This window comes from Rhinichthys klamathensis, unplaced genomic scaffold (assembly GCF_029890125.1).
Source record: "Rhinichthys klamathensis goyatoka isolate OS25496 unplaced genomic scaffold, OSU_Roscu_1.1 h1tg000155l_1, whole genome shotgun sequence".
NCBI classification, from domain to species: Eukaryota; Metazoa; Chordata; class Actinopteri; order Cypriniformes; family Leuciscidae; genus Rhinichthys; species Rhinichthys klamathensis.
The window spans coordinates 1,245,001-1,269,238 of NW_026606690.1; the positions used below are offsets into that span (position 1 = coordinate 1,245,001).

The 24,238-nt window shown below is 49.5% G+C and overlaps 1 protein-coding gene across 1 annotated transcript in view; it reads left to right on the forward strand.

The window, feature by feature from the left end:
• Positions 1-24,238, forward strand: part of ppp1r21 (protein phosphatase 1, regulatory subunit 21) — a 68,669-nt gene that overhangs the window by 23,157 nt on the left and 21,274 nt on the right. Inside the window, exons 10-15 of the mRNA XM_056258593.1 lie at positions 330-431; positions 1,920-2,008; positions 2,164-2,300; positions 13,692-13,784; positions 13,854-13,981; positions 22,906-23,052. Coding sequence (XP_056114568.1) covers positions 330-431; positions 1,920-2,008; positions 2,164-2,300; positions 13,692-13,784; positions 13,854-13,981; positions 22,906-23,052 — 696 coding nt within the window. The remainder of the gene's footprint in view (positions 1-329; positions 432-1,919; positions 2,009-2,163; positions 2,301-13,691; positions 13,785-13,853; positions 13,982-22,905; positions 23,053-24,238) is intronic.

A 24,238-nucleotide genomic window follows, 5' to 3' on the forward strand; every position in this document is an offset into this window, starting at 1 on the left:
AGCTGACGCTGGGCTCTCAGGCAGCCTGGGTTTTGTAGTCCTTAACGGGCGGCCATCTTGCTCCAGCCATCTGCCCTCTAGGACACGCCCTCTCATGATGCCACACACACACGCACACACACACACACACACGCACACACACACACACACACCTCCTCTGCTCCGTTAGTAATCAACCAAACACATTAACTTCATGTGGCTCTTTCCACAGCATGACAGAAAAAACATTCTCAATCTGTTCTCATTTTATGCAAATTGTGGTGTTGATTGAATGAATTAAGCTCACAGGGATTAAAGTTTCTGGCCTGTATTAAGTTGCTCCTCTCCAGTTCTCACAGTATCTGCACGAGAACGCGTCGTACCTGCGTCCACTAGAGGAGGATTTACTGCAGATACACCAGAGCATCACAGAGGACGCCATCACTGTCCTGGTGAGAGAGAGACACTCTCACACACACTCACACACTGTCACGACACACACTGTCACTCACACACTGTCACTCACACACTGTCACTCACACACTGTCACTCACACACTGTCACTCACACACTGTCACGACACACACTGTCACTCACACACTGTCACTCACACACTGTCACTCACACACTGTCACTCACACACTGTCACGACACACACTGTCACTCACACACTGTCACTCACACACTGTCACTCACACACTGTCACTCACACACTGTCACTCACTCACTCACACACTGTCACTCACACACTGTCACTCACACACTGTCACTCACACACTCACTCACACACACACACACACACACACACACACACACACACACACACACAGCTACACCAGAGCATCACAGAGGACGCCATCACTGTCCTGGCTAGAGAGAGACACTCTCACACACACTCACACACTGTCACTCACACACTGTCACTCACACACTGTCACTCACACACTGTCACTCACACACTGTCACTCACACACTGTCACTCACACACTGTCACTCACACACTGTCACTCACTCACTCACACACTGTCACTCACACACTGTCACTCACACACTGTCACTCACACACTCACTCACACACACACACACACACACACACACACACACACACACACACACACACACACAGCTACACCAGAGCATCACAGAGGACGCCATCACTGTCCTGGCTAGAGAGAGACACTCTCACACACACTCACACACTGTCACTCACACACTGTCACTCACACACTGTCACTCACACACTGTCACTCACTCACTCACACACTGTCACTCACACACTGTCACTCACACACTGTCACTCACACACACACACACACACACACACACACACACACACACACACACACACACAGCTACACCAGAGCATCACAGAGGACGCCATCACTGTCCTGGCTAGAGAGAGACACTCTCACACACACTCACACACTGTCACTCACACACTGTCACTCACACACTGTCACTCACACACTGTCACTCACTCACTCACACACTGTCACTCACACACTGTCACTCACACACTGTCACTCACACACACACACACACACACACACACACACACACACACACACACACACACACACACACACACACACACACACACACACACAGCTACACCAGAGCATCACAGAGGACGCCATCACTGTCCTGGCTAGAGAGAGACACTCTCACACACACTCACACACTGTCACTCACACACTGTCACTCACACACTGTCACTCACACACTGTCACTCACACACTCACTCACACACACTCACACACACACACACACACACACACACACACTCACACACACACACACACACACACACACACACACACACACACACACACACACACACACACAGCTACACCAGAGCATCACAGAGGACGCCATCACTGTCGTCGGCTCACACTTGCGTCTCTGACATCATCATCCACATGTGTGTGTTACTTCTGTAGGAAACTCTGGCCAAACTGCAGGACTTCTCCAGATCCTTCTCCGCCTACAGCAGCTTCCTGCAGAAGATCCTGCCGTACCAGCTCAAGAGGTCAGGGGTCACGGGGGTCACAGGGGTCATGAGCGCTAGTGTTGCTGTCAATGAACCTGATGTGTGACGAGAGCCTCAGCTGTACAGTATAAACACCATAACGTTTATGGAGAGTTCCCACGGTGATAGTGAACCAGACGTGTGTGTGTGTGCAGTCTGGAGGAGGAGTGCGACGCTTCTCTCTGCACGGCGGCGCTGACGGCCAGGAACCAGCAGCTACAGAACGACATGAAGAAGCTCTCGGCCGTCTTCCACAAACTCAAGTCTTACGTGGCTCTGCTAGCCGTGCCCAGTGAGTATCGGGCCTGTGCCCGTGTTGTGGGCGTGTTGTGCGAGTGTTGTGCGGGTGTTGTGCGAGTGTTGTGCGGGTGTTGTGCGCGTGTTGTGCGCGTGTTGTGCGAGTGTTGTGCCCGTGTTGTGCGCGTGTTGTGCGCGTGTTGTGCGCGTGTTGTGCGCGTGTTGTGCGAGTGTTGTGCGAGTGTTGTGCCCGTGTTGTGCGCGTGTTGTGCGAGTGTTGTGCCCGTGTTGTGCGCGTGTTGTGCGCGTGTTGTGCGAGTGTTGTGCGGGTGTTGTGCGAGTGTTGTGCGCGTGTTGTGCGCGTGTTGTGCGCGTGTTGTGCGAGTGTTGTGCGCGTGTTGTGCGAGTGTTGTGCCCGTGTTGTGCGCGTGTTGTGCGAGTGTTGTGCGAGTGTTGTGCGCGTGTTGTGCGAGTGTTGTGCGAGTGTTGTGCGGGTGTTGTGCGAGTGTTGTGCGAGTGCGCGCACTAGTATCGGGCCTGTGCCCGTGTTGTGCGCGTGTTGTGCGAGTGTTGTGCGCGTGTTGTGCGCGTGTTGTGCGAGTGTTGTGCGGGTGTTGTGCGAGTGTTGTGCGCGTGTTGTGCGAGTGTTGTGCGCGTGTTGTGCGAGTGTTGTGCGAGTGTTGTGCGAGTGTTGTGCGCGTGTTGTGCGGGTGTTGTGCGCGTGTTGTGCGGGTGTTGTGCGAGTGTTGTGCGCGTGTTGTGCGAGTGTTGTGCCCGTGTTGTGCGGGTGTTGTGCGCGTGTTGTGCGGGTGTTGTGCGAGTGTTGTGCGCGTGTTGTGCGAGTGTAGTGCGCCTGTTGTGCGAGTGTTGTGCGCGTGTTGTGCGAGTGTAGTGCGAGTGTTGTTGCTAGTGTTGTGCGGGTGTTGTGCGTGTGTTGTGCGAGTGTTGTGCCCGTGTTGTGCGGGTGTTGTGCCCGTGTTGTGCGAGTGTTGTGCGCGTGTTGTGCGGGTGTTGTGCGAGTGTTGTGCGCGTGTTGTGCGAGTGTTGTGCCCGTGTTGTGCGCGTGTTGTGCGAGTGTTGTGCCCGTGTTGTGCGAGTGTTGTGCGAGTGTTGTGCGAGTGTTGTGCGGGTGTTGTGCGAGTGTTGTGCGCGTGTTGTGCGCGTGTTGTGCGGGTGTTGTGCGAGTGTTGTGCCCGTGTTGTGCCCGTGTTGTGCGAGTGTTGTGCAAGTGTTGTGCGCGTGTTGTGCGCGTGTTGTGCGCGTGTTGTGCGCGTGTTGTGCGGGTGTTGTGCGCGTGTTGTGCGCGTGTTGTGCGAGTGTTGTGCGGGTGTTGTGCGAGTGTTGTGCGCGTGTTGTGCGGGTGTTGTGCGAGTGTTGTGCCCGTGTTGTGCGAGTGTAGTGCGAGTGTTGTGCGGGTGTTGTGCGCGTGTTGTGCGGGTGTTGTGCGCGTGTTGTGCGGGTGTTGTGCCCGTGTTGTGCGAGTGTTGTGCGAGTGTTGTGCGAGTGTTGTGCGCGTGTTGTGCGCGTGTTGTGCGAGTGTTGTGCGCGTGTTGTGCGAGTGTTGTGCGCGTGTTGTGCGAGTGTAGTGCGAGTGTTGTGCAGGTGTTGTGCGCGTGTTGTGCGGGTGTTGTGCGGGTGTTGTGCGAGTGTTGTGCGAGTGTTGTGCCCGTGTTGTGCCCGTGTTGTGCGAGTGTTGTGCCCGTGTTGTGCGAGTGTTGTGCCCGTGTTGTGCCCGTGTTGTGCCCGTGTTGTGCGAGTGTTGTGCCCGTGTTGTGCCCGTGTTGTGCCCGTGTTGTGCGGGTGTTGTGCGCGTGTTGTGCGCGTGTTGTGCGCGTGTTGTGCGAGTGTTGTGCGGGTGTTGTGCGGGTGTTGTGCGCGTGTTGTGCGGGTGTTGTGCGAGTGTTGTGCCCGTGTTGTGCGAGTGTAGTGCGAGTGTTGTGCGGGTGTTGTGCGCGTGTTGTGCGGGTGTTGTGCGCGTGTTGTGCGAGTGTTGTGCGAGTGTTGTGCGAGTGTTGTGCGAGTGTTGTGCGCGTGTTGTGCGCCTGTTGTGCGAGTGTTGTGCGCGTGTTGTGCGAGTGTTGTGCGAGTGTTGTGCCCGTGTTGTGCCCGTGTTGTGCCCGTGTTGTGCGAGTGTTGTGCGAGTGTTGTGCCCGTGTTGTGCCCGTGTTGTGCCCGTGTTGTGCGAGTGTTGTGCCCGTGTTGTGCGAGTGTTGTGCCCGTGTTGTGCCCGTGTTGTGCCCGTGTTGTGCCCGTGTTGTGCCCGTGTTGTCAAGTCAAGTCACCTTTATTTATATAGCGCTTTTTACAATACAGATTGTATCAAAGCGCTTCACAGTGATAACATGAAAACAATATAACAAAGTTTGTTTCTAAAAGAAATTGCGTCAACGTCCACCTTAAGTAAGGCAGATCAATAATATTATTGAATATTAAATGTCCCCAACTAAGCAAGCCAAAAGCCAAGGCAACAGTGGAGGAACCCAAACTCCATCAGGGACAGAATGGAGAAAAAAACCTTGGGAGAAACCAGACTCAGTCGGGGGGCCAGTTCTCCTCTGGCCAACGAAGGAACAGTGCATGATTCGGGCAGCATTACAAGTCAGATTGGATCGGAACATTTAGAGTATTTTTTGGAAGTCCAAGTAATCACGCCGGTCTTAAGACGAGTTGTTGAGGATCAGTGCCGTCCACCATAGAGAGTCCATATCGCCCGTGTTGAGTCGTCACTTCATAGGCTTTGTGATTGGAGCATCTGAAGTCTCCGTGAGAGGCTGGATACAAACTGGAGCTGACGAACGCCATTTTCTCGGGACTCGCGTCCCGAGATAACAGCAGAAAAGCAAAGGGAAAATAATTAGCGTAGCTGCTGTTCATAATGATGATTTCCATAACACAGGCGTAAAAGACAAAACATGAAGACAGTGACTCTTGCGTCCCAGTGTCACCCCCCTCCGTCCCCCACTCAACTCAGCCCAGCTTACTGACCTCTACGTCCCTCCTGCTGCTGAGACCTAACCACAATCTCACAATCTCTCCGCAGCCCAACCATACGCGCCAACCCGTTGACTAAGGCTGTCGAGCCCCACTGGTGCGTGAATAGGCAGTTTCAGTGGACAACGGTTCCGTATGGCATACTACCTACCGCAACACAATATCTGCCCAACCACCCGTCATTCACGCAATATACACAGGAACGTAATGACTGCAAATACTATGCAACCTATACAGATAACCTACAGTCTCTTCAAGTTTTATAGTATTAAATGCATTTGATCTGATTCAGCAGTATTATAAAAGGTAAGCATTATGTAAATGCTTGGCTAAAAAGATGCGTCTTTAATCTAGTTTTAAACTGGGACAGCGAGTCAGAGCCTCGAACAATATCAGGAAGGCTATTCCAGAGTTTAGGAGCTAAATGTGAGAACGCCCTCCCTCCTTTAGTGGACTTCGATATCCTAGGAATGACCAGAAGCCTCGAATTTAGTGATCTTAAAGAACGCGATGGATTGTAGGGCGATAGAAGGTCCATTAAATACACAGGAGCCAAACCATTTAGGGCTTTATAGGTCAGTAATAGTACTTTGTAATTGATACGGGACTTGATAGGTAACCAGTGTAGAGATGATAAAATCGGTGTTATATGATCATATTTTCTTGACCTAGTAAGAACTCTAGCGGCTGCATTTTGCACTAACTGTAGCTTGTTTATTGAGGATGCAGGACAACCAGCTAATAAAGCATTACAGTAATATAGTCTCGAGGTCATGAATGCATGAACTAACTTTTCTGCATCGGAAACAGATAGCATGTTACGTAATTTAGCAATGTTTCTAAGATGGAAAAAGGCTGTTCTTGTAACATATGAAATATGATTTTCAAAAGACAAGTTGCGGTCTAGTATAACTCCCAGGTCTTTTACCGTAGAGGATAAAGTAACAGGACATCCTTCTATATTAAAGTTGTATTGTAAGTGGTTTTGTGGATAGTTTTTTGGACCAACAAGTAATACCTCCGTTTTATCTGGATTTAATAGCAGGAAATTACACGTCATCCAGCATTTTATATCTTTAAGACACTGTCAATTTTGATGAGTTAGTGTTTTCATCTGGTCGTGATGAAATATATAATTGAGTGTCATCAGCATAACAGTGGAAATTAATTCCATGTTTTCTTATAATATTACCAAGTGGCAGCATATATATTGAGAATAGCAGAGGGCCTAACACCGATCCTTGCGGCACTCCATAGTCTACTGACGTTATCTTCGAATTTTCCCCATTTAAACAAACAAAATGGTAACGGTCTGATAAATACGATCTGAACCAGCTTAATGCCTGTCCCTGAACACCAGTGTAGTTTTGTAGTCGATCCAAGAGTATTTTATGATCTATAGTGTCAAACGCAGCACTAAGATCGAGTAGAACTAATATTGAGATACAGCCTTGGTCAGAAGCTAAAAGTAAATCATTTGTAATTTTAACTAGCGCAGTTTCTGTGCTATGATGCGGTCTGAATCCTGACTGAAATTTTTCATATATCTCATTTGCTTGCATGAAAGAGCACAATTGAGCGGACACAGTCTTTTCTAGTATTTTAGACATAAATGAAAGATTTGAAATCGGTCTGTAATTTGCTAAGTTATTTGGATCTAATTGCGGTTTCTTAATGAGAGGTTTTATTACTGCCAGCTTGAATATTTTTGGAACATGACCTAAAGATAAAGACGAGTTAATAATATTAAGAAGAGGCTCTTCCACTACAGGTAACACTTCTTTCAGAAATTTAGTTGGTATTGGATCTAATAAACATGTTGTTGGTTTAGATGCAATGATAAGTTTATTTAGCTCTTCCTGTCCTATAGTTGTAAAGCGGTGTAGTTGTTCTTGAGGGGCCATAATCGAGGCTGAATCATAAGACACCATAGAGGATTGTACATTTACAATTGTGTCTCGGATGTTTTCTATTTTCTTATTGAAGTAGTTCATAAAATCATTACTACTATACTGTAACGGAATATTTTGCTCTGGTGATGTCTGTTTATTTGTTAGTCTAGCCACGGTGTTAAATAAAAACCTTGGATTATTTTGGTTATTTTCTATTAGTTTGCGGAGGTGCTCAGCCCTGGCTGCTTTTAGAGCTTTTTTATAACGTGACACACTGTCTTTCCACGCGATTCTAAAGACCTCTAAATTAGTTTGTTTCCATTTACCCTCTAGGTTACGAGTTTCTCTCTTGATATCATGCGTAACACTGTTGTACCATGGTGCTTTAGTTTTCTCTCTAACCTTTTTTGATCTAATTGGTGCAACAATATCTAATGTACTAGAGAAAATGGTGCTCAAACTGCTGGTCATTTCCTCTAGTTCATCTGTTTGTTTGGGTTCACTGAGCAGCTGAGATAGATCAGGTAAGCTATTTGAGAATCTATCTATAGTGATTGGAAGGATTGTTCTGCCTGGTCTATAACGTGGCGCAACATGACAAATTTCAGCAGTGCGTATTATACAAGTTACCATGTGATGATCAGTGAGATCGTCACTTTGCGGTATAATATCTATATCGGTTAGATTGGTTCCATATGATATAATTAAATCTAGTGTATGATTTAGACGATGAGTGGGACCACTGACATTCTGCTTGACCCCAAAGGAGTTTAATAAATCTGTAAACGCAGTCCCTAACGCATCATTTGTGTTATCTACGTGTATGTTAAAATCTCCAACAATTATTGCTTTATCGGCATTGACCAATAGATCTGAGAGAAAGTCTGCAAACTCTTTTAGGAAATCAGCATATGGCCCTGGAGGTCTATATACAGTAGCCAAGGCTAGAGATAATAGGGATTTCTTTCTTACATCTAAGAGCATAACATTTAGCACAAGTACTTCAAACGAGTTAAACCTGTGACCTGTTTTCTGAGTAACATTAAGAATATCTCTATAGATTGTTGCAACACCGCCGCCACGACCAATCAGACGGGGCTCATGTTTATAACAGTATCCTGGCGGAGTAGACTCATTTAGACCGAAATACTCGTTTGGTTTAAGCCAGGTTTCAGTAAGGCAAAGTACATCGAAGCTATTATCTGTGACCATTTCATTTACAATAACCGCCTTAGGTGTGAGCGATCTAATGTTTAGAAGACCTAGTTTTAGAAATTGTTTTTGTTCACTGATATTTAGATTTTCTGGTTTAATTACAATAAGATTTTTCCTAGATCCTACAGTGGATTTATTATTTGGCCTCACTAAACGAGGAATAGACACAGTTTCTATATAATGTTCTACACTACTTATATCAATTAAATTGGCACAGCAAAGACTGTGATTTGGAATTTGATTTTTTAGTCAGATGGTGTGCAACGTCTTGGAGATGTTGTCCGACAGAACAGCCTCTCCGATTCTGCTGGGGTGCAGGCCATCAGCACGGTAGAGCCTAGGTCGCTCCCAGAACAGATTCCAATTATTTACAAAGAGCAGTTTTTGTTCATTACACAATGACATTAACCATTCATTTAGTGCAAATAATCTACTGAACCTTTCCTGTCCTTGTCGGTACGTGGGAAGCGGTCCAGACACGATGATCGTTGCCTCAGGCGCTGTGCTGCATACCGCCTCGATCAGGCTCCTGTAGTCCTTCTTCAGAACCTCCGTCTGCCGCAGCCTGATATCGTTTGTTCCAGCGTGAAGCACCACAGCTCCGACGCGCTCTTCACCGTTCAGGATCTCGGGAACCTGTGCGGCGACATCAAGTACACGAGCACCAGGAAGGCAGTGAGTGCGCACCTTACCCTTACCTGAGGTAGCGCGGACATGACGGACCATGGAAGTGCCGATGATCACGGCGTCGTCGCGTTCTGACTCGCGAAGAGGGGAGAAGCGGTTCCGGGTGGAGATCTCGAAGACCGGGAGGGGCGGAGAGGTTCTTGCTCTGGTCCTGGCTCGTGTCTTCCGCTGTGGGATCACCCAGGGTCCATGGTGTTGGGTTGGTGCCGGAGTGAATGATGCCAGAGATGATCGCGTCCTCCTGGGCAGAGAAACGCACGGAGTAGAAGAAGTCGGAGTCAAAAAGTTACTAACCACTGACTTGTGTGCATCGGCGCGTGACGTTTCAAGCGCTGATCGCCGATCCCGCAGCTCGGCTTGCCTCTCCAGCAGACCACGGATCTGTTTCTCCACCGATTCCAGTTCCAATCGTACCGAAATAAGTTCGAATGTGTCCTCACCTGCACTCAGAGGTAACGTTAGACACACATCCGATATGTTCGCCATAACAGATGAACAGTAGATTAGTAGTGATACTACCAATATCACTAGTAATTTAGGACTGAAATGCCGGATATAACCTGTATCCTTTCAGTGAAACGGGTGTAAAATCAGACGGTCAATAGGCGCGAGCCCACGCGTGAAATGCTAGCGGACTAAAGGCTAGTAGCCGAGATTCGCAAAGTTGGGTCTAAGTAGCGATATCAAAGCAATCCGATTGTTTTTTTATAAGGAATAGTATCGAGGATAAGTTCCCATGATATAAAAATAGAAAGTGCTTGTTTATAAATGAGTGGTAAAGAAGAAAATCAAGGATTAATGAATTGATTCGACGGAGCTTTCAAACACAAACGCCGACTGCTCGCGCATGCGCAATACACTGACAACAGGGCCGCCAACCCATAACAACCCATAAGTGTTGTGCCCGTGTTGTGCCCGTGTTGTGCCCGTGTTGTGCGAGTGTTGTGCGGGTGTTGTGCCCGTGTTGTGCCCGTGTTGTGCGAGTGTTGTGCCCGTGTTGTGCGAGTGTTGTGCCCGTGTTGTGCGCGTGTTGTGCGAGTGTTGTGCGAGTGTTGTGCCCGTGTTGTGCCCGTGTTGTGCGCGTGTTGTGCCCGTGTTGTGCGAGTGTTGTGCCCGTGTTGTGCGCGTGTTGTGCGAGTGTTGTGCGAGTGTTGTGCCCGTGTTGTGCCCGTGTTGTGCGAGTGTTGTGCCCGTGTTGTGCGAGTGTTGTGCCCGTGTTGTGCCCGTGTTGTGCGAGTGTTGTGCCCGTGTTGTGCGCGTGTTGTGCGAGTGTTGTGCGAGTGTTGTGCGGGTGTTGTGCCCGTGTTGTGCGCGTGTTGTGCCCGTGTTGTGCGAGTGTTGTGCCCGTGTTGTGCGCGTGTTGTGCCCGTGTTGTGCGAGTGTTGTGCGGGTGTTGTGCGGGTGTTGTGCGCGTGTTGTGCCCGTGTTGTGCGAGTGTTGTGCCCGTGTTGTGCGCGTGTTGTGCGAGTGTTGTGCGAGTGTTGTGCGGGTGTTGTGCCCGTGTTGTGCGAGTGTTGTGCCCGTGTTGTGCGCGTGTTGTGCGAGTGTTGTGCGAGTGTTGTGCGGGTGTTGTGCCCGTGTTGTGCGCGTGTTGTGCCCGTGTTGTGCGAGTGTTGTGCCCGTGTTGTGCGCGTGTTGTGCCCGTGTTGTGCGAGTGTTGTGCCCGTGTTGTGCGCGTGTTGTGCGAGTGTTGTGCGAGTGTTGTGCGGGTGTTGTGCCCGTGTTGTGCGCGTGTTGTGCCCGTGTTGTGCGAGTGTTGTGCCCGTGTTGTGCGCGTGTTGTGCGAGTGTTGTGCCCGTGTTGTGCGCGTGTTGTGCCCGTGTTGTGCGAGTGTTGTGCCCGTGTTGTGCGCGTGTTGTGCCCGTGTTGTGCCCGTGTTGTGCGGGTGTTGTGCGGGTGTTGTGCGCGTGTTGTGCGCGTGTTGTGCGGGTGTTGTGCGGGTGTTGTGCGGGTGTTGTGCGGGTGTTGTGCGCGTGTTGTAGTAGTAGCCTTTATTGTCATTGGTCACAAGTACCAACGAAATTAGCCATCAACCTGTCCATACAAAAATACATACAATATGACAAGGGGGTAGACAGGACAGGAAGACAGAGCATTTAGGAAGAAAATACAGCATAACATGAGGAGAGGTGAGGAGAAAAAAAAGGCAACCCCCAGACTATGCTCCTGTGTGGAGTACAGTTTGGGAACAGCAAAAAAAAAACCTCAGCAACATTTGCACATAATCAGTACACTCTACAAACATGAACACACAAGACTTGCAACAGGGGAGGGGAGTGGGGGATGGAGGTAACCCAGCTCAGACAGGTATCCGTCCGGACCTGCAGCCATTCTCGGCGCTGGTCACAGACCCGCCTGTCAGACTGGTGGTACAAAGCGTTGAAGGCGAGGGATGGGGGGTGGGGGGGTGATTGCATATCTGTATATATGTAAGAGTTCGTGTATGTGTAGGCCTGGAGAGTCACTATGCCTGGCATCATAATCTTAGTGCCTCAAGTCCGCAGGATTGTCATAGCGATACACAGCAAGTTGCCATGGAGACAACCCTGATCATGTCCCAGACAGAGTCAACAATCAGCAGGTGTCTGTGGGGAGTGGGGGAAGGAATGCAAGAGCGTCTCACTGCAGTGCTCTTCCGGAGGAGTTGTTGTTCCAACAGCGGCCTTGGCCAAGGCCAGTGCTGGATGAGGGGGGCCGAAAGCAGATAAGATTGGGATTGTTTGGTCTTGGGACGAGTAGCCGCATTCCGATTTACACAGCCCCTGGTCCATTTTGGTCTCCGAAACGATCCATTTGCCTTTGCAGAGCTGTGAGCTTCTCCATGATGTTATCCATATAGTGGTTCATAGTCACAGTCTGAGTGCTGACAGCTCTGCCCACTGCTTCAATCATGACGGGCAGCCTTGTAGAGCTTTGGACAGCTGTCGCCGACTTCTTAATTTCTCGATAAACCAGGGCAATGCCTAATCCAATCAGCAGAAAACCTGTTATCATGGTTCCGAATAGGTAGATATCTTCAATGTCCTCCACGGAAAGAGCCGCCAGACACACGACCCGCCACCTCTCCCACGCGTCCATCGTGTAGCCAGCTGCGAACGTTCCGGCAGGGCAGTCAGGTTCCTCCGAACCCAAGCTTCTCGTCGAGAAGATGGTGTCAATTGCGTTGAGAGACCAGTTGATCAAATCCATAATTTCTTAGTTTGGAGAGCAGTGCGGAGAGAGTCTCTCAAAAAGTACAAGACAGTAGACTAGACGAGCAGTGTTGTGCGCGTGTTGTGCGCGTGTTGTGCGCGTGTTGTGCGCGTGTTGTGCGAGTGTTGTGCGGGTGTTGTGCGCGTGTTGTGCGCGTGTTGTGCGGGTGTTGTGCGCGTGTTGTGCGCGTGTTGTGCACGTGTTGTGCGCGTGTTGTGCGCGTGTTGTGCGGGTGTTGTGCCCGTGTTGTGCGGGTGTTGTGCGCGTGTTTTGCGAGTGTTGTGCGTGTGTTGTGCCCGTGTTGTGCGGGTGTTGTGCGCGTGTTTTGCGAGTGTTGTGCGGGTGTTTTGTGTTGTGCCCGTGTTGTGCGTGTGTTGTGTGTTGTGCCCGTGTTGTGCGCGTGTTTTGCGAGTGTTGTGCGTGTGTTTTGTGTTGTGCGAGTGTTGTGCGCGTGTTGTGCGTGTGTTGTGTGTTGTGCCCGTGTTGTGCGCGTGTTTTGCGAGTGTTGTGCGTGTGTTGTGTGTTGTGCGAGTGTTGTGCGGGTGTTGTGCCCGTGTTGTGCGCGTGTTGTGTGTTGTGCGAGTGTTGTGCGAGTGTTGTGCGCGTGTTGTGCGTGTGTTGTGTGTTGTGCCCGTGTTGTGCGCGTGTTTTGCGAGTGTTGTGCGTGTGTTGTGTGTTGTGCGAGTGTTGTGCGAGTGTTGTGCCCGTGTTGTGCGGGTGTTGTGCGCGTGTTTTGCGAGTGTTGTGCGTGTGTTGTGCCCGTGTTGTGCGGGTGTTGTGCCCGTGTTGTGCGGGTGTTGTGCGCGTGTTTTGCGAGTGTTGTGCGTGTGTTGTGCCCGTGTTGTGCGGGTGTTGTGCGCGTGTTTTGCGAGTGTTGTGCGTGTGTTGTGTGTTGTGCGAGTGTTGTGCGAGTGTTGTGCCCGTGTTGTGCGGGTGTTGTGCGCGTGTTTTGCGAGTGTTGTGCGTGTGTTGTGCCCGTGTTGTGCGGGTGTTGTGCGCGTGTTTTGCGAGTGTTGTGCGGGTGTTTTGTGTTGTGCCCGTGTTGTGCGTGTGTTGTGTGTTGTGCCCGTGTTGTGCGCGTGTTTTGCGAGTGTTGTGCGTGTGTTTTGTGTTGTGCGAGTGTTGTGCGCGTGTTGTGCGTGTGTTGTGTGTTGTGCCCGTGTTGTGCGCGTGTTTTGCGAGTGTTGTGCGTGTGTTGTGTGTTGTGCGAGTGTTGTGCGGGTGTTGTGCCCGTGTTGTGCGCGTGTTGTGTGTTGTGCGAGTGTTGTGCGAGTGTTGTGCGCGTGTTGTGCGTGTGTTGTGTGTTGTGCCCGTGTTGTGCGCGTGTTTTGCGAGTGTTGTGCGTGTGTTGTGTGTTGTGCGAGTGTTGTGCGAGTGTTGTGCGGGTGTTGTGCCCGTGTTGTGCGCGTGTTGTGCGTGTGTTGTGTGTTGTGCTGTGTTTGAGTGGTCAGGGATGTTCTCTGCCGCAGGTGTTCGCTCGGATGCCATGTGTCAGAGCAGCGCTAACGCCGTGTTCACCCAGATGAGCGCGAGCTTGCACAGCCTCCACGACGTCACCACAGGTGTGTGTTCCGGCGCGATCAGAGCTTTATAAGAGTCTGGGCTCGTGTGTAAGTCTGCTGTCTCCTCAGAGCTGTGCACACACTACAGTCAGAAGGTTTCCCTGGAGCAGGAGCTGCCGACCGCCACACAGAAGCTGCGCACCACCAACGAGTGTCTGCTGGCGTCTCTGGCGGCCCTCACCAGCAGCTGCGGCAAGGTCACACACACACACCGCTCGTCACACACACACCGCTCTTCACACACACACACCGCTCTTCACACACACACACCGCTCTTCACACACACACCGCTCTTCACACACACACACACCGCTCGTCACACACACCTCTCTTCACACACACACCGCTCGTCACACACACACCGCTCTTCACACACACACACCGCTCTTCACACACACACTGCTCTTCACACACACACCGCTCATCACACACACACTTCTCTTCACACACACACCGCTCTTCACACACACACTTCTCTTCACACACACACCGCTCTTCACACACACACCGCTCTTCACACACACACCGCTCTTCACACACACACCTCTCTTCACACACACACCGCTCGTCACACACACACCGCTCTTCACACACACACCGCTCTTCACACACACACACCGCTCATCACACACACACACCTCTCTTCACACACACACCGCTCGTCACACACACACACCTCTCTTCACACACACACCGCTCGTCACACACACACCGCTCTTCACACACACACTGCTCTTCACACACACACTGCTCTTCACACACACACCGCTCGTCACACACACACTTCTCTTCACACACACACCGCTCTCACGCTTTACAACTATGGGATGAATTTAGTCTAAAATGTATTAATAAATGCATGCACAATTATCCATGAACTTCATAAATGTTGCAGGAATGTTTTACTCTCCACAACCAAAGCCTTTCAACTTGCGTTTGCAAACTTCTGAATTAAATGTATGTGCAGCAATTTGTACAAATAGAGACATTTCTGTGAATACAAATGTTTTCTTTTGTATTAGTGCATCATAATGTGTGCATGCAACACAGATGCGCGTGTGGATCAGGTGACGCGTGTTCATTCATTAAGGCAATCTCATTTGATTCATTTTGGATTACTTTTTTTTTTTTTAAGCATTTCCCAACCCACACACAAACAACTACAGATGGAACGGCCTGGTGCTAGTTATTCAATTCTGCACAAATATCCCTCTATTTGACCAATTTACACATGTGCGTAACTACATTTAACAACACTTGTGGTCCCGGCCAACCCAACACTTCATCACAACTCCTCCATTCAGCTAGGCTCGTCATCCATAACTCCATCAAGGTCAGCTAGGAACCTTGGGGTTGTAATTGATGATCAGTTGAAATTCACAGACCACATTGCTAGAACTGCCCGGTCCTGCAGATTTGCCTTGCACAACATTAGGAGGATCAGGCCCTTCCTTACAGAGCATGCCACACAACTCCTTGTCCAAGCACTTGTTTTATCCAGACTGGACTATTGTAATGCTCTCCTGGCTGGTCTTCCAGCTTGCTCTGTCAAACCTCTACAATTGATCCAGAATGCTGCAGCCAGAGTAGTCTTCAATGAGCCGAAGAGAGCACACGTCACTCCTCTCCTCACACAATTGCACTGGTTGCCAGTTGCCGCTCGCATTAAATTCAAGGCACTGACGTTTGCCTACAGAACAACCACTGGCACTGCTCCCTCTTACCTAAACTCATTACTTCAGACTTATGTGCCATCCAGAAACCTGCGCTCTGCTAGCGAATGTCGTCTTGTGGTACCATCTCAAAGAGGCACAAAATCTCTTTCTCGGACCTTTACCATGGCTGTTCCCTGTTGGTGGAACGATCTGCCTAACTCAACCAGAGCTTCTGAGTCAGTAGCCACTTTCAAGAAACTGCTGAAGACATATCTTTTTCGGCAGCACTTGATTCAGTAGAATTAACACTTTCTCTTCTCTTCTATTCTATAAAAAAAAAAAAAAAAAAACTGCACTAAAATTAAACTGAGAGGGGATATAGCGGTTACATATTGTTGTCCTACTGTTAGTTTAACTGCTTCTATTGTTCTCATTTGTAAGTCGCTTTGGATAAAAGCGTCTGCTAAATGAATAAATGTAAATGTAAACTAATACTTTACAACTTGTGTGAGCAAAGTCCAGAATTACATGAATTTGTATCATTTTTCACAAATAAAAACATAGTTGTAATACAAAACCTGGATTTTGTGTGAACCCCTGTGGTCGGCGGTCGCGCCGGCACGATCACCTCGCTTTCAGTGCGAAAGAGACTCTAACTCCGTCGATTTGTGTTATACGGGCAAGTGTTATGCACCATTCAAAACTGTTAAATGTCCACTTTTAATTGTGTAGACTCATAAAAAAACCAAAATGTTTTGCTTTTCATAAAATAAACACAATGCGCGTTCTGCCTTCTCTCTCAGTGTGAAGTTCATTCTGAATCGTGACAGAACTAACTCTTGCCACATACATGAGAGATATGTCTTTAGAAAGCTTGAAGTGTCTATTTTTAAATTACGTAAATCATATCAAAAACAAATATGCTCTGTTTAAGTAATCATTATGAAAGCAACGAGATGTACAGTTTCTCAAGCGCCTGCTCATTATATCTGTGATCACACACACGCGTGCACCAGCGGTTCACAGGCGTATAGTCCACGTGATTATCTCTAATGTGACCACACACACGCGTGCACCAGCGGTTCACAGGCGTATAGTCCGCGTGATTATCTCTAATGTGACCACACACACGCGTGCACCAGCGGTTCACAGGCGTATAGTCCACGTGATTATCTCTAATGTGACCACACACACGCGTGCACCAGCGGTTCACAGGCGTATAGTCCACGTGATTATCTCTAATGTGACCACACACACGCGTGCACCAGCGGTTCACAGGCGTATAGTCCGCGTGATTATCTCTAATGTGACCACACACACGCGTGCACCAGCGGTTCACAGGCGTATAGTCCACGTGATTATCTCTAATGTGACCACACACACGCGTGCTCCAGCGGTTCACAGGCGTATAGTCCGCGTGATTATCTCTAATGTGACCACACACACGCGTGCTCCAGCGGTTCACAGGCGTATAGTCCACGTGATTATCTCTAATGTGACCACACACACGCGTGCTCCAGCGGTTCACAGGCGTATAGTCCACGTGATTATCTCTAATGTGACCACACACACGCGTGCTCCAGCGGTTCACAGGCGTATAGTCCACGTGTTTATCTCTAATGTGACCACACACACGCGTGCACCAGCGGTTCACAGGCGTATAGTCCACGTGATTATCTCTAATGTGACCACACACACGCGTGCTCCAGCGGTTCACAGGCGTATAGTCCGCGTGATTATCTCTAATGTGATCACACACACGCGTGCACCAGCGGTTCACAGGCGTATAGTCCACGTGATTATCTCTAATGTGATCACACACACGCGTGCACCAGCGGTTCACAGGCGTATAGTCCACGTGATTATCTCTAATGTGACCACACACACGCGTGCACCAGCGGTTCACAGGCGTATAGTCCGCGTGATTATCTCTAATGTGACCACACACACGCGTGCACCAGCGGTTCACAGGCGTATAGTCCACGTGATTATCTCTAATGTGACCACACACACGCGTGCTCCAGCGGTTCACAGGCGTATAGTCCACGTGATTATCTCTAATGTGACCACACACACGCGTGCACCAGCGGTTCACAGGCGTATAGTCCACGTGATTATCTCTAATGTGACCACACACACGCGTGCACCAGCGGTTCACAGGCGTATAGTCCGCGTGATTATCTCTAATGTGACCACACACACGCGTGCACCAGCGGTTCACAGGCGTATAGTCCGCGTGATTATCTCTAATGTGACCACACACACGCGTGCACCAGCGGTTCACAGGCGTATAGTCCACGTGATTATCTCTAATGTGACCACACACACGCGTGCTCCAGCGGTTCACAGGCGTATAGTCCACGTGATTATCTCTAATGTGACCACACACACGCGTGCTCCAGCGGTTCACAGGCGTATAGTCCGCGTGATTATCTCTAATGTGACCACACACACGCGTGCTCCAGCGGTTCACAGGCGTATAGTCCGCGTGATTATCTCTAATGTGACCACACACACGCGTGCTCCAGCGGTTCACAGGCGTATAGTCCACGTGATTATCTCTAATGTGACCACACACACGCGTGCTCCAGCGGTTCACAGGCGTATAGTCCACGTGATTATCTCTAATGTGACCACACACACGCGTGCTCCAGCGGTTCACAGGCGTATAGTCCACGTGATTATCTCTAATGTGACCACACACACGCGTGCTCCAGCGGTTCACAGGCGTATAGTCCGCGTGATTATCTCTAATGTGACCACACACACGCGTGCACCAGCGGTTCACAGGCGTATAGTCCACGTGATTATCTCTAATGTGATCACACACACGCGTGCTCCAGCGGTTCACAGGCGTATAGTCCACGTGATTATCTCTAATGTGACCACACACACGCGTGCACCAGCGGTTCACAGGCGTATAGTCCGCGTGATTATCTCTAATGTGACCACACACACGCGTGCACCAGCGGTTCACAGGCGTATAGTCCGCGTGATTATCTCTAATGTGATCACACACACGCGTGCACCAGCGGTTCACAGGCGTATAGTCCGCGTGATTATCTCTAATGTGACCACACACACGCGTGCACCAGCGGTTCACAGGCGTATAGTCCACGTGATTATCTCTAATGTGATCACACACACGCGTGCTCCAGCGGTTCACAGGCGTATAGTCCACGTGATTATCTCTAATGTGACCACACACACGCGTGCTCCAGCGGTTCACAGGCGTATAGTCCGCGTGATTATCTCTAATGTGACCACACACACGCGTGCTCCAGCGGTTCACAGGCGTATAGTCCGCGTGATTATCTCTAATGTGACCACACACACGCGTGCACCAGCGGTTCACAGGCGTATAGTCCGCGTGATTATCTCTAATGTGACCACACACACGCGTGCTCCAGCGGTTCACAGGCGTATAGTCCACGTGATTATCTCTAATGTGACCACACACACGCGTGCTCCAGCGGTTCACAGGCGTATAGTCCACGTGATTATCTCTAATGTGACCACACACACGCGTGCTCCAGCGGTTCACAGGCATATAGTCCACGTGATTATCTCTAATGTGACCACACACACGCGTGCACCAGCGGTTCACAGGCGTATAGTCCGCGTGATTATCTCTAATGTGACCACACACACGCGTGCTCCAGCGGTTCACAGGCGTATAGTCCACGTGATTATCTCTAATGTGACCACACATCAGATGTGCTGGAACAGAGGAGATCAGATGAGCTGGAACAGAGGAGGTCAGATGAGCTGGAACAGAGGAAATCAGATGAGCTGGAACAGAGGAGATCAGATGTGCTGGAACAGAGGAGATCAGATGAGCTGGAACAGAGGAGATCAGATGAGCTGGAACAGAGGAGATCAGATGAGCTGGAACAGAGGAGATCAGATGAGCTGGAACAGAGGAGATCAGATGAGCTGGAACAGAGGAGATCAGACAGAGGAGATCAGATGTGCTGGAACAGAGGAGATCAGATGAGCTGGAACAGAGGAGGTCAGATGTGCTGGAACAGAGGAGATCAGATGAGCTGGAACAGAGGAGATCAGACAGAGGAGATCAGATGTGCTGGAACAGAGGAGATCAGATGAGCTGGAATAGAGGAGGTCAGATGTGCTGGAACAGAGGAGATCAGATGTGCTGGAACAGAGGAGATCAGATGAGCTGGAACAGAGGAGATCAGATGAGCTGGAACAGAGGAGATCAGATGAGCTGGAACAGAGGAGGTCAGATGTAATGGAACAGAGGAGATCAGATGTGCTGGAACAGAGGAGATCAGATGAGCTGGAACAGAGGAGATCAGATGTGCTGGAACAGAGGAGATCAGATGAGCTGGAACAGAGGAGATCAGATGAGCTGGAACAGAGGAGGTCAGATGTGCTGGAACAGAGGAGATCAGATGTGCTGGAACAGAGGAGATCAGATGAGCTGGAACAGAGGAGATCAGATGTGCTGAAACAGAGGAGATCAGATGTGCTGGAACAGAGGAGATCAGATGTGCTGGAACAGAGGAGATCAGATGAGCTGGAACAGAGGAGATCAGATGTGCTGGAACAGAGGAGATCAGATGTGCTGGAACAGAGGAGATCAGATGTGCTGGAACAGAGGAGATCAGATGAGCTGGAACAGAGGAGATCAGATGTGCTGGAACAGAGGAGATCAGATGAGCTGGAACAGAGGAGATCAGATGAGCTGGAACAGAGGAGGTCAGATGTGCTGGAACAGAGGAGATCAGATGAGCTGGAACAGAGGAGATCAGATGTGCTGGAACAGAGGAGATCAGATGAGCTGGAACAGAGGAGATCAGATGTGCTGGAACAGAGGAGATCAGATGTGCTGGAACAGAGGAGATCAGATGAGCTGGAACAGAGGAGATCAGATGAGCTGGAACAGAGGAGATCAGATGAGCTGGAACAGAGGAGATTAGATGTGCTGGAACAGAGGAGATCAGATGAGCTGGAACAGAGGAGATCAGATGAGCTGGAACAGAGGAGATCAGATGTGCTGGAACAGAGGAGATCAGATGAGCTGGAACAGAGGAGATCAGATGAGCTGGAACAGAGGAGATCAGATGTGCTGGAACAGAGGAGATCAGATGTGCTGGAACAGAGGAGATCAGATGTGCTGGAACAGAGGAGATCAGATGAGCTGGAACAGAGGAGATCAGATGTGCTGGAACAGAGGAGATCAGATGAGCTGGAACAGAGGAGATCAGATGAGCTGGAACAGAGGAGATCAGATGTGCTGGAACAGAGGAGATCAGATGAGCTGGAACAGAGGAGATCAGATGTGCTGCAACAGAGGAGATCAGATGAGCTGGAACAGAGGAGGTCAGATGTGCTGGAACAGAGGAGATCATATGTGCTGGAACAGAGGAGATCAGATGTGCTGGAACAGAGGAGATCAGATGAGCTGGAACAGTGGAGATCAGATGAGCTGGAACAGAGGAGATCAGATGTGCTGGAACAGAGGAGATCAGATGAGCTGGAACAGAGGAGATCAGATGAGCTGGACCAGAGGAGATCAGATGTGCTGGAAAAGAGGTCATCAGATGTGCTGGAACAGAGGAGATCAGATGTGCTGGAACAGAAGAGGTCAGACGAGCTGGAACAGAGGAGGTCAGATATGCTGGAACAGAGGAGATCAGATGAGCTGGAACAGAGGAGATCAGATGAGCTGGACCAGAGGAGATCAGATGTGCTGGAACAGAGGTCATCAGATGTGCTGGAACAGAGGAGATCAGATGTGCTGGAACAGAGGAGATCAGATGAGCTGGAACAGAGGAGGTCAGATGTGCTGGAACAGAGGAGATCAGATGAGCTGGAACAGAGGAGATCAGATGTGCTGGAACAGAGGAGATCAGATGTGCTGGAACAGAGAAGGTCAGATGAGCTGGAACAGAGGAGGTCAGATGTGCTGGAACAGAGGAGATCAGATGAGCTGGAACAGAGGAGATCAGATGTGCTGGAACAGAGGAGATCAGATGAGCTGGAACAGAGGAGATCAGATGAGCTGGAACAGAGGAGATCAGATGAGCTGGAACAGAGGAGATCAGATGAGCTGGAACAGAGGAGATCAGATGTGCTGGAACAGAGGAGATCAGATGTCCTGGAACAGAGGAGATCAGATGAGCTGGAACAGAGGAGATCAGATGAGCTGGAACAGAGGAGATCAGATGAGCTGGAACAGAGGAGATCAGATGTGCTGGAACAGAGGAGATCAGATGTGCTGGAACAGAGGAGATCAGATGTGCTGGAACAGAGGAGATCAGATTAGCTGGAACAGAGGAGATCAGATGAGCTGGAACAGAGGAGATCAGATGAGCTGGAACAGAGGAGATCAGATGTGCTGGAACAGAGGAGATCAGATGTGCTGGAACAGAGGAGATCAGATGTGCTGGAACAGAGGAGATCAGATGAGCTGGAACAGAGGAGATCAGATGTGCTGGAACAGAGGAGATCAGATGTGCTGGAACAGAGGAGATCAGATGTGCTGGAACAGAGGAGATCAGATGTGCTGGAACAGAGGAGATCAGATGTGCTGGAACAGAGGAGATCAGATGAGCTGGAACAGAGGAGATCAGATGTGCTGGAACAGAGGAGATCAGATGTGCTGGAACAGAGGAGATCAGATATGCTGGAACAGAGGAGATCAGATGAGCTGGAACAGAGGAGATCAGATGAGCTGGAACAGAGGAGATCAGATGTGCTGGAACAGAGGAGATCAGATGTGCTGGAACAGAGGAGATCAGATATGCTGGAACAGAGGAGATCAGATGTGCTGGAACAGAGGAGATCAGATGAGCTGGAACAGAGGAGATCAGATGTGCTGGAACAGAGGAGATCAGATGTGCTGGAACAGAGGAGATCAGATGTGCTGGAACAGAGGAGATCAGATGTGCTGGAACAGAGGAGATCAGATGTGCTGGAACAGAGGAGATCAGATGTGCTGGAACAGAGGAGATCAGATGAGCTGGAACAGAGGAGATCAGATGTGCTCCTACAGTCACATTCACATCCAGACTCAAAACACTTCTGTTTAGCTATGCATTTACTGAATGAGCACTGTGCCACTGTTCGTCCGACTGTTTGCACTGTATTTTATTTCCTTTTTATTCTAAACTGTTTTAATTCATCTTATTTATTTTTATTATTTTTATTCCTTCTATGTAAAGCACTTTGAATTACCATTGTGTATGAAATGTGCTATATAAATAAACTTGCCTTGCATGTGTCAGCTGATCCAAAAATGCACATTTTACTTGTATTTACAACTGTCTTTATTTGTACAAAATGCTGCAAATTCATGTAATTCTGGATTTTACTAATGCATTTATTAATCAATTTGAGTCTAAATTCATCCCATACACAACACACACTGCTCTCATGCTTCTGACGCCTCACTGTCCTCGGTTCACTGTCTGATTCCTGCCGAACTGTCTCTCACACAGATGGCCACCTTCTTCAGCAACAGCCTGGATTTCCTGGCGTCGTGTCCCGGCTACGGTCCGCGAGGAGGCGTCCTGAACCCGCTGCAGGCCCACAGCGTGATGGAGAACAAGAGGCGCGCCGCCACATACATGAGCGCCATCAGGAAGGTCACAGTCTTTATTACTTTCCTTTAAAGTACAGGTCAAGCTTTGAATTTGGAAGGAAATGAGGGAAAAATGGACTCCCACAAAGTAGAAAAATATAAAAACAAGATAAAAGTGCATAAGTAACATTTCAGGTATAGATTGGCCATTGCATTGGTCCTCTATTGAAACGGTTGGATATTCTCAGTGTTTTTTCGAGGGAAAGCCCCTTCCTCTATGCTGTTCTTGCTGATCACATGCCTGATTGCAATAGTCCAGTCAGGAAATGGAGAGGTTCTTAAAGGGATACTTCAGGATTTAGCATTAAGCTTTGTATTAGTAGAAAACCTGTAGTTTTTTCAAATTACCATGCTTTCCACCCTCATATCCCCCTGAGACGAGAGATTTATGTATTTTTTGTCTGGAAAAAATCCTCTGATGACGCAAAAATCGTCATTTTGCGTCATCGGAGGATTTTTTGGCCAGAGGCTAAAAAACAGAGGAACAGAGGAGATCAGATCAGAGATCAGAGGAGATCTTCTACAGCCAGTAGAAGGAGCTGTCCCGCATGTTCTCAACCCGCCCATAGAGGGTGGGATCTCACTCACAGAATGTACACATAGTGTCAGACATATTTTTTGGAAGCTAAGCTAGCAGGCTCTTGTTCTGTGGAGAAAGCGGAGTAACTTAGTAGGAGAAAGCTGAGTAGTAGGGGTTACCATTCATCCTCTTTTTCCCGGACATGTCCGGCCGTCAAGATCGTACAAAATGTCTGGGATTCAGCTTTTGCTTTCTGCAGTCGCCATTCATTGTTTACATGCACACCTTTTGTTTCAATCTAACTGAATTCATTCCGATTGGTGAATCTGAATGTCGTGTTTACATGAACGCTAAACAAGTGATCGGTTGATGTGCGTTTTAATATTGCTAAGAAAATTCCCGCTCCTCCGTGAGAGATACGAGACCAGTGCGTCTCACAGGTGTCGCTCATCAGTAATCACGCCACCAGCCTCGCGCCGTTCTCCCGCGGCCCTCACTCGTCCTGCTCGCCACAGTAAACATGACTCAAGTCGTTCTCCCGCGGCCCTAGCCTCGTCCTGCTCGCCACAGTAAACATGACTCGTGTCGTTCTCCCGCGGCCCTCACTCGTCCTGCTCGCCACAGTAAACATGACTCGTGTCGTTCTCCCGCGGCCCTCACTCGTCCTGCT